The 10,680-nt window shown below is 47.5% G+C and overlaps 1 protein-coding gene across 2 annotated transcripts; it reads left to right on the top strand.

Moving 5' to 3' along the window:
* The first annotated feature begins 326 nt into the window (after positions 1-326).
* Positions 327-10,470, top strand: CRABP1 (cellular retinoic acid binding protein 1). 2 transcript variants are annotated; one of them, XM_053365314.1, is made up of 4 exons: positions 327-510; positions 2,306-2,484; positions 5,506-5,619; positions 10,106-10,470. In XM_053365314.1, exons 1-4 carry the CDS (start codon positions 441-443, stop codon positions 10,154-10,156), a joined length of 414 nt encoding a protein of 137 aa, XP_053221289.1. In that variant the 5' UTR covers positions 327-440; the 3' UTR covers positions 10,157-10,470. The 2 variants fall into 2 exon arrangements, with proteins under 2 accessions (XP_053221289.1, XP_053221288.1); XM_053365313.1 differs by having other exon boundaries at positions 2,273-2,484.
* Positions 10,471-10,680: the final 210 nt, after the last annotated feature.

The raw sequence follows: 10,680 nt of genomic DNA, 5'->3' as shown, positions 1-10,680 counted from the left end.
GACTCTCCTTTCGGGGAACCCCCAGGCGGCAGCTCCCGCGCGCAGGCTGCCTGCCCGAATGGCGAGGGGCAAGGGATGATGGATGGGGTGGGTGCTTCTGGGAACGGAGGAGGAAGGCTGCGGGTGGGTAGGTGGGTGATGGATGGGCGGGTGAGGGGAGAGAAGAGGCAGATGGATGGGTGGACGGGAGGCTCCCTGGGGGGGAGCGGGGGGGTGGGCAGAGCGGAGAGGCGGGGAAAGCGCAGAGACACTTGGCCACCTCGCAAGGTGCCTGCACAGAAGAGGGAGAGAGGCAGAGAGAGAAGGAGGCAGAGAGAGGGAGACACTCAGACAGACACAGAGAGAGAAGCGCCCGACGCTGCCTGCCTGCCTGCCTGCCTCGCTCGCCTGCCCTTCCCCTCCTTCGTCGTCGGGTCTCCGGGGCAGCTTCTTCCCCAGCGATGCCCAACTTCTCCGGCACTTGGAAGATGAAGAACAGCGAGAATTTCGACGAGCTCCTCAAAGTCTTGGGTGAGCAAGGAAGTGCAGCCTTGGCCGCTGCGCCCGGCGCTCCGGCAGCGCTTGGAGGGGCCGGGGGGGCCGGGAGAGGCTTGGCCGGGGGACTCCAGGGGGCGGAGGGGTTCACCCATTCCCCCCACCCCCAGAACACCGCCCCCAGGCGGACCCTCGTGCACACGTTTACACGGGAGTCAGCGGCGCATTGGAGAGCGGGACGCGACTGGAGTCCCTCGTGGCCGCCGGGTTCCGGGTCTCCCCGCGTCCGGGAGCGCGGCATCGGATCCGGACTATCTCGCTCCCGGGTCGGGGAGAGTAGCTGCCACGCCCCGTGGGGCTTTACTCCCAGGTAGAAGGTGAACGCGGTGGGTTGAGGCGAGTTTACTCAGAAGGATCGCCGCTGTGCTCACCGGGGCTTACTCTCAAGTAAATGAGCGCGGGGAGGGGCTCAGGGGGGAAATCAGCGCGGGGGGATTCTCTCTCCCTCTCTCTCTTTGGGGATCGTTTTAGAAAGGGGGGGCAGGCTGAGCCTGTGTTCCTGCAACGTTTACATGAACACTTACTTACTCCTTACTTACTCCTGCGAATGGACGGATCTGACAATTTTTGTTTCTCTCGGTTTTTCCACTCTTAACTTCACATTTCCACATTTTTTTAAAAAAAAGTCGTCTTGAAAATTCATCCTTTTTTTACTGTGACTTTCTCCTAGTATACTCATGACTCTACGCTATTCTTGCAAAGCAATTTCCCTTAATACAATGCCTTTTTGTATATTAGATACCTGAATACATGCCTTTTTTACACACACTGGACTCTGGGATTCACCGCTTTGGGTTCAAATCCCCAGTCCAGAGAACCACAGTGCAGATTCCCAAGGATTGCTTGTGTTGTGGTTCTTGTATTGTTTCGGGAAATGGGAATTAAGGCGGTTGGCCTTAACAGGTGGACTGAATTACATATCTGCCCCATCCCCACTTTCCCCAACCCCCATGTCCACAGCCTCTGCTGGCAAGCCATTGGGGAAGGGCCCTAGTTAAGCCTTAAAGTACCTGCCTGGCAGGCAGAAGTTTGCAGGCTCAGTCCCCAGCATCACCAGAGAGGGCGACGAGAGACTTCCTGCCTGGAACCCCAGAGAGCTGCTGCCAGTCAATACATGCAGTACTGAGCAAGATGAACCAGGGGTCTGACAGGGTCGGAAGCAGCGGTGCTTCTGGATGCCAGCAGCTGGAAACCACAGGGGAGGAGAGCGCACTCTTGTGGGTTTCCCCCAGAGAGGCATCTGGCTGGCCTCTGTGTAGGGTTGAGGAGGAACAGCCAAGGGTCATCTAGTCCAACCCCCTTCAATGCAGGAATCATAACTAAAGAATTCCTAGCAGATGCCCCAACCCCTGTTTGAAAACCTCCAAGGAAGGAGAGCCCCCCACTTTCCCAGGGAGTCCATTCCATTGTCAAACAGCTTTTATTGTCAGAAAGTTCTTTCTGATGTTCAGTTGGGATCTCCTTCCTTGTCATTTGAATCCATTGGTTTGGGTCCTCCCCTCCAGAGCAGGAGAAAACAAGCTTGCTCCTTCTTCTGTGTGACAGGACTTCAGATATTTGAGGCTGGCTATCCTGTCACTTCTCAGTCTCCTCTCCTCTGAGCTAAACACACCCAACTCCCTCAACCATTCCTCATAAGGCCTGGTGTCAAGACCCTTGATCATCTGGGTTGCCCTCCTGACCCAGCAGGCTCTTCGTGGTCGTCTTATGTCCTTTCGGCAGTTAACTTTGTGTTCAGCATCATGGTTCCTCCTCCTTGGTTTTTGCCCAGGGGTCAACGCCATGCTCAGGAAAGTAGCCGTAGCTGCTGCCTCGAAACCACATGTGGAGATCCGCCAGGAGGGGGACCAGTTCTACATTAAGACCTCCACCACTGTCCGCACCACCGAGATCAACTTCAAAGTCGGTGAGAGCTTCGAGGAAGAAACCGTGGACAGGAGGAAGTGTCGGGTAATAAATAACCGCTGTGTGTTACTGCCTTATTCATTTAAGGATTTTGTACTCTGTTTCCCCACTCTATCAATTTATTTCACTATAAAAGTATTCCTATACCACCATCTCATAAAACTTCAGGGCAGTGTGCAACAATCAAAAACACTATTAAAAACACAAATGATTATTCAATGGTTGATTTAGCAGCAGCCTAGGACTCAAAGCGGCTTGCAGGTAAGAAAAAAAACCATGCAAAGCACACCATTTAAAACAGGTTAAAACTTCAGAGAATAGACATGCTGAAACAATAGTCACAGGGCAAAACCCACCTGAAATCGAGCCATTTCCACCTCACCAGAGCTGGCCCACCCCTGAGGTGGGTGTGAAGCTCCTCCGTCAGGCAGCGGAGGCACCAGAGGAGCCCAACCCTTGGGGTGTTGCTGCTCATCTCCCCTCCCCTGGGGCAGAGAAGGCAAGCGGCAGTGCCTTGCAGAACAGACTGGCAAGGGTGGGTGTGTTCTGGTGACAACAAAAGTGGGGGTGAGGGGGGGCACGGGGGCACATTCCCCTTTCGCCTCAGGTGGCCAAACAGGATGGGCCGGCCCTCCTCTGAACATCTGGAACTCAGCAGGGACAATGCCTTCCTGATTTGTAACAGGAGGCGGTTCCACAGAGTTGGGCCCACTGCCCAGGAGGCAGGATACTCTGCTATTCATTTATTCGTTATCACATTCTTATCCCACCTTACCTCCAAGGACCTCAAGGTGGTATACGTGGTTGTTGCCACTCCCCATTTTACCCTCACAACAACCCTGTGATGTAGGTTAGGCTGAGCTCCCAGCAGGACACTCAAACAACAATCCCACCTTAGAATTGTAGTGTTGGGAGGTACCCCAAGGTCTATGATTTTATGACTCAAATGTCATGTATTAATGTATAAACAGAGATGCAATTCTGAGCTGGCTTTCAGAGGTGGAAAACAAGCTCTGGCTCTTTCCATCAGGGCTTACTCTGAGTTGTGGGGTGCTGACGTGATTTTCTGGGCCTAATGCATTAATCGTGTTCCCAGCAGACTAGTAGAGACTGCTCACTGCCTCTTTGCTAACCTACCTCACAGGGTTATTGTGGGGGTCAAATGAAGAGGGGGAGAACCAGGCACACCACCTGGGAGGAAAGATGACATATATGCAAAGCTGAGAGGCGTCTTGTCATCTGGGCAGTCCAGGACCTCCAGACACCCTGCCCAGGCTTGCACCCCACCTTCAGTGCTGCTAAGGCAGAGATTTGACTTCACCCTCGGAGATGCCCTCCTTTGCCTCTTGAGACAGACCGATGCCAACAAGAGTTGGCATGCAGTCCAACACTATGCTGCCCAAATCAATCAACATCATCATGGGGGGAGGACTAGATGACCCTTGGGGTCCCTTCCAACCCTAATCCAGGGGTTCCTTGCTCTTGCCATCAGCCACATAAGATGGGTCCTTTAGAGAGTTGGGACAGATTTCTGAGAGATCATCCTGATTCCAGGGGCAATTAAGGACCATAAAGGCATTGCTGATTGGGATCTCTCCAGTCCAGAGCATTTCTTATTCTAGAAAAGTATTACATCCTCAGGCTGCTACATTTTGATGTGCCGGGATGTGTTTTATCTGTTTGTCACTCAGGGGTGCCAACTTGAATAAAATATTGTGGGGACCAGGTAAGGTCCACCCCACATAATGGATGGTATGAGACAGCACTTGAATGGCAATGAACGTCAGCTTTGAGGGGGCCCAGCCCCCTAAAATATTTTGTTGGGGGAGGCAAGTCCCCACAGCCCCACTTTCTCTTTTGTGTTGCGGGGGGGGGGGAGGAGAACATCCTGTTATCTTTTATAGCCTTGAATTGATGAGCCTGGATCACACCGCCCTGCATTTTGTTCTAGTTTCCTCAGCAGCAAAGTGTCCCATGAATATTAGGACAAAGGCATTGCTACCCCCGGCCCCCCCCCCGCCTCGCCCCTCCCATTGTTGTCTCTTGTTTGTTAATCAGAAATTCCTTTCCTTCTGGTGTTAGCCTTTCGTGGAGTCAAGTTGAGAGGTACAAAATAGTGACAATAATAGCCGTTAGGGAAAGTGGATGGCTCCTCATGGATCCTGACATACAAGAGGCCATTTGCTACCATTTCTCAGCTTCGGCTGTTTACACAAAGAAATTTTGCCTGGTTTTTGGGACTGTTTGGGACCACTTTGAATTGCTGGCTGTCTAGTGGTTTGAGTAGCGTGAGGTGACTGGTGGGTTTTAGGGCAGGGAAAGACAACCTCCAGGCTGCTGCACTTGGGGGCTTCCTAGCTGACCCCCAAGCCTCTTCTTCTGGGCTCTGCCCCTCCTCAATTTCCACCTTGGTTGGGGTGTATATGTGTGTGAATAGTTTTGGAAGGCTGATTAGGACCCTACCCTGGCAAGCGGGTGGGTAGAGGGGTCCAATCCAGTTTGGCCCCATGCACCTACCAATTGCACTACCAAAGGAAAAAATAGTTAAATGGATCAGGAGTGCCCTCTGTGACCAATCTGCTGCACTGCTTGGGAAGGGAAGTCCTGGCAAGTGAAGCCTTTTCCTTGCTCTGTTCACTCTCACCTGCATGCATAGCACAGGTGAACCGTAGCAAGGAGGAAGAACAGCTCTAGGATATGGGCAGTGGGTCCCTTGCTCTGGTGTGGGCCTGGCCAGGTGACCTTCACACCTGCAAACATATCAAACCAAAGCCCACCCCAAATCTGTTTCATTCAGCTGGTAGTGGCGCCTCTGTCACTCTCTGACTGAGCAGATGGAAGGCCGCAGAACTGTTTTGGCATCACAAATGAGCAACTATGAAATGGATGACATCCAGTTTCTGTGAGGGAAGGTAGCATTGAGACTTTGATGGGGGCAAGATGAAGATTGAGAAGACAATGCTGTTTAATCTGGATTCTTTAGGCTTGTCATGAAATAATGCAGCTAATCCCTCCCCCCCCCCCGGATGTGCGGATTGTGTGTGGGGGGGTACTCTTTGCTTGCAGAGTTTAGCCACTTGGGAGACTGAAAACAAGATCCATTGCAAACAAACTCTTCTGGAGGGAGAAGGCCCCAAAACATACTGGACGAGAGAACTGGCTGGAGAGGAGCTGATTTTGGTAAGAAATTTTAATTTTACAAGGTTGGGTCTCGATGGTAAGGGTGGGCTTTCCTGGTACATAGAGAAGCCCCCTTTCCCCTGTTGTACTCATGCACTGATGGGAAATGTGTGACCCTCCAGATGCTGGTGGACCCCAATTCCCATCAGCCCCAGCCAGCATGACTAATGGTCAGGGGTAATGGAAGTTGGAGTCCAACAAAATTGAAAGGGCATCATAATGTCTTGGAGCAATACTGCATTTTTGGGGGGGGCAATTAACATGAAAGTCTTTTGCCAAGGGACCCACCAAACCCAGGGTCAGCCCAGTAGGGAGTGGCGGGAGTCCCGCTCCCCTCACCTACAGAATACCCTTTGTTGTAAAAAACCAGACCCAGAACCCTCTGCATTAGAAGTGGCTCCATCATGTCTCTCAAGATCTTCAGTCCTAACCTCCACTTTATTTATTTACTTAAAATATTTACAAGCCTCACTTTCATAAAAAATATAACAAGGCAGAGTACAGCATTCAGACACAATACAACAGCCATAAAAACATCAGAAATACAGCAAGGGGGGGAGGTTGGTTAAAAAGTTAGATTGCAAAAAAAAATATTTTAAAAATTGTCTGCACAGTTGTTGATAAAAGATTCCAAAATGAAAAGCAGGGCTGACTCCTGCTGGACGGGAGTTTCACAGGACAGACAAAGTTTGGTCTTTGGTAAAAGCCAAAGGAACCTCAGCCTACACACACACACACACACACACACACACACACACACCCCGCCACAAGTGCTGCATCAGAAAAATGCTGTGGTTGAGGAGGAGCAAAAGGACTCAGGCGAACCTCCAAGGTCCTTGGAAGCTCTGCTCTTGCAACTTCTGTGTCAGCCATAGAAATCTAAAACCTTTGGGAGAGGGAGTTTTTGCGGATTTTTATTTATTTATTTCATAAAAGTTATATGCCACTTGACTGAAAAGAAAAACACCCTTAAAACAATCTACACTAAAAACAAGAGCAATTTACAACAATAAAACATACCAAAAGTTTTAATATGAAAACATTAAAATTCACACCAGCATTTCTAAGCACCTAAACAAGCATCAGCAGGCAAGTGCCAAAAAGAATACAGTGAAGGTGCCTGCCTAAAATCAATAGGCAGGGAGTTCCAATGTGTAGGCGCTGCCACAATAAAAGATTCGCAGTATTATGTGGCACCTGCAGGAATGCTAATGCCACTGACTGAAGCAGCTGAGAGGGCAAATGTGGGGGCAAGGCCACCTTGTAGGTAAATTGGTCTCAAGTGGCACAGATTTTGGAACACTCTCCCCCCCCCCCACACCCTCCGAACTCTACTATGACCCATTTTCACAGGAAAGAAACTACCACAGGTTGCCAGGTATTTGAATATTGAATGTTTCCTTAGATAAATTACGAATAAGTTCTCCTTCCCCACCCACTACACACACAGACTTTACTTTCCTGATGAAAGCAGCCTGAAGCCAAATTTTGCAGAGTTTGTTCATTTTTAAAAAAAATAGTTTTATTAATTTCCAATATATAACAACCACAAAAAAGAGGCGGCGGGGGGGAATACAAAAACAAAATCCCAACTCTCCCCACTTCTCCCTTCAGAATGGATCGATTTAGTTAAATTTTGCCAAAGTCTAATCTGTGATTTTGGTAGTTGCTATTCTTCAGGGTTATCAGTAAGGTGTTTTATAAAAGAATGCCAATTGTCTACATAATTTGTATTATTCAGTGCATGTAATCTCTTTGTTAATTTTTCCAATACAGCAATAATGAGAGATACAGAGATGGTTCAATCCTTTCCAATTCTGTGCCTCTAGTAGGCGTGCCGCTATTAAAAGAAAAATAATTAGTTCTTCATAACAAAGTTCAGATTGCCCTTTAAAAAATAGTTAACAATCCCAAACTTGAAGTACATTCCACATGTTACAGCTTATTTCTGTAAATCCCCTCTGCCAGGAGGGCTTTCTGTGTTCACACATCCACCACATGTGAAGTGTGGTACCTATACTACTGCAGCCTCTCCAGCACAATGGTGGGGTAGTTTTATTAATATAACTACACCATAATGGTGTAGTAATTTAAATGTATCCAAGTTGAAACTGATTTAGCCCACAAATTATACCAATCCACCTCTGCAATCTCTTTCCCTGGATCAGATTCCCTTTGTTGTTTCACGGAGTTGCATCCTCCAATTGCTAACTCATTAATTATTTGATAGAGTATACATACATACATACATACATACATACATATATAAAATAAAAAAATTCAAAGGATGTTAAAGGTCTTGTGGCATGCGCTTTAATTTTGGTTTGATATGAAATACTTTATTCATTGACCATAAAGCTGTTCCCATTTTTCTCGTTGTTTGTTAGCTGAAGCATTTTCAAATAAATAAATTAGTCAATAAAGGTCTTTCTCTCTCCATTTCTGAATAACAGTCTTTTCCTGTTGTATCAAAATTGGGTGCAGTACAAAAGGTATCAATGGAGAGACTGAGGGAGTTAATGAAGGTGCCCACATCTTCTTGCTTTCAGAGCTGACTTTGTGCATGGATTTATTAGAGAATCAAAAATGTTTTTATTATGTATTAAACACGGTAGACTCAGTACTCTATATATTTCTATCAAACTCCATTTGCTGCCATAGTTTCTCATTTGTGTTGTGTATTATTCCAATTGCATTTTGAATATGACATTTTTATAAATGAGGTAGAGCAAGCTCCCTACCCCCACCCCAGACTGCAGATAGATCACAGCTAATTGTAATCTGGGTCTTTTACCCTGGTGTACAAAGTTTACTATCATCTTTTGCCTTTTAAAAAAATTCTCAGTTGAAATACAGATGGGTATAGTCTGAAACAAAAAGAAAAATTTTGGTAGAACCATCATTTTCACTGAGGACCTTCTTCTCATCCTTTACTTTCCTGATGAAAGCAGCCTGAAGAGAAATTTTGCATAGTTCACAGATCACACCAAGGGGGAAGAAAAGTATCTCCAAATCAATTATCATCCAAATCCAGAGGCTTTTGAGCAGTTTGAAAGAAAGATTCATAAGCCCCCTCCTCTCTCTCTCCCTGAGGGGGAAAAACCATGCCTCAGCTGATTAAAGCCAGTGAGCTGTGGGGCACGGATGAATGAGTGAACATTTTTATAAATGGCATTGCAGAATTGTGAAATTGAACACGGCTGGTGAGAAGGTTCAACACACAGTTTAGAAGCTTTGATCTCTAGTGGCTGTGACTTTTCAGACTTTGTCTCAGCTGAGCCCAACCCTAATCCCTTGAACATTTCCACACCCACCCACCCACAACAATCTTAAGGATGATATAAAAAGCAGAAGTAGCCATGCTGGCAAATTGAAAAATCCATATTCAGGCAACACGTTATCCCAGATCCACATCAATGCAATACCTTTATTAGGTCACTCAAAACATTACAAAATAGGGTGTCGGCTTCGGGGTCCCTGAGAACTCTTCTTGATGTAGCAGCCATGGAGTGTGCTGGCATCTAGCCAATCTTAAGAACTTCCGATGGTCGTTTTCCAGGCACCTGACTTCAGTGGGCCCTTGTCAGGGGCCAAGTCTTTCATGTGGCAGGTCTGCCCTGTGGAACTCCTTGCCAAGTGGGAATCTTCCCTGCTTCCTTTTAAAAACTGTGCTCTTCAGAGAGGCCTTGGGGGTTTGCACTTGTTTTTAACAAGTTTGCTAATATGCTGTTGATGCTTTCACTGATATTGTTGTAGTGCTGTGTTTTCACAGCACCATTATTTTTCTATGAAAGACAGAAAGAAATAAAGGGAGGAGGAAGGAGTTTCAAGTTGCCCTCAAGATGACTGAGAAAAACACACAGTAGTAGCTGGTCCATGCCTGAAAATTCTGGGTGGCATTCAACTAAATTTTACTCAGTCACCCTACTTAAATTAATGGACCCAACCTAGCCATCTTCTTTAATTGCAATTGGTCTACTCTGAGTAAAACTTAAGTTGAATACTGCCCATTAAACCCAGGTGTTAGTCAGATCTCTCTAAGAGGTCCTAATTCTATGGGTTAGCTCAGTATTAACATGGGTGTAGCATTTAGTGACGCGGGTGGCGCTGTGGTCTAAACCACTGAGCCTCTTGGGCTTGCTGATCAGAAGATTGGCGGTTCGAATGAGTGCCCAAGCCCAGAGTCGTTCGCAACTAGACGTAACTGTCAGGGGTCCTTTACTTTTACCTAGCATTTGGTGAAAAGTGCTTGTGTTTTTCTAATGGGGAGCAGACAATGATGATGCTATCATTCCTTGCCCTTTCTGAGCCCCCTTTTCCTCATTGCTCTTGCCTATCCTTGTGCCCCAGTCCCTCTGGGCCCAATCCATGTCACTACCCAAAGCAAGAGAGCAACACCCTGCCACTTCCTGGCAACAGAGGGAGTCTTGCACCCTTTCTGCTGTCTGATTTGCTTGGAAGTGTCTCTTTTTCTGTTCCCCTCCAGACTTTTGGTGCGGATGATGTCGTATGCACAAGAATTTACGTAAGAGAGTGAAAAGTACCAGCCACCATCGAGCGGGTGGGGGATGAAGAGATGGATTAACAAGCAGATGTTGTGTAAGAGAAATCCTGTGCAGTAAACATCCCTGTGTGTGGCCTACAGAGCAGCCTCGTACGTGACCATACATGTCATCTTGAATCCCAGTCGACCAGCCCATGCCTTGGGCTTTTCACTCTGATTACAAACCCTAGTCCCATTAGAATTGTGTCTCTCTGTGTGCTCCTCATCTCTTTCCCATTCTTTTACTTTGTGTTTTGTAGTTTACAAATTTGTATGATTTGAGCAGTAATTAAATTTATTGAACATAATGCCCAATGCTTTGAAAGGGTTCCCCTCCTCTTCTTTTCCCTCAGCACAAGGAGCACAGCATTCCAGCTAGCCAACGGGATGTCGTGGTTATTGTGGATGAGGGTGGCCCCAAGGCTCAGGCCTCTCCTTGAGCTGGAGACCCCTCAAACCTGCAGGGTTTCTGAGCAAGAAAATGAACTGATCAGTCCTAGGAAGCTCTTAGACTGAGT

Source organism: Podarcis raffonei, chromosome 14 (assembly GCF_027172205.1).
Source record: "Podarcis raffonei isolate rPodRaf1 chromosome 14, rPodRaf1.pri, whole genome shotgun sequence".
Taxonomy (NCBI): Eukaryota; Metazoa; Chordata; class Lepidosauria; order Squamata; family Lacertidae; genus Podarcis; species Podarcis raffonei.
Note: the sequence above shows the minus strand (reverse complement) of the source record. Positions and strands in the feature narration are given on the sequence as shown.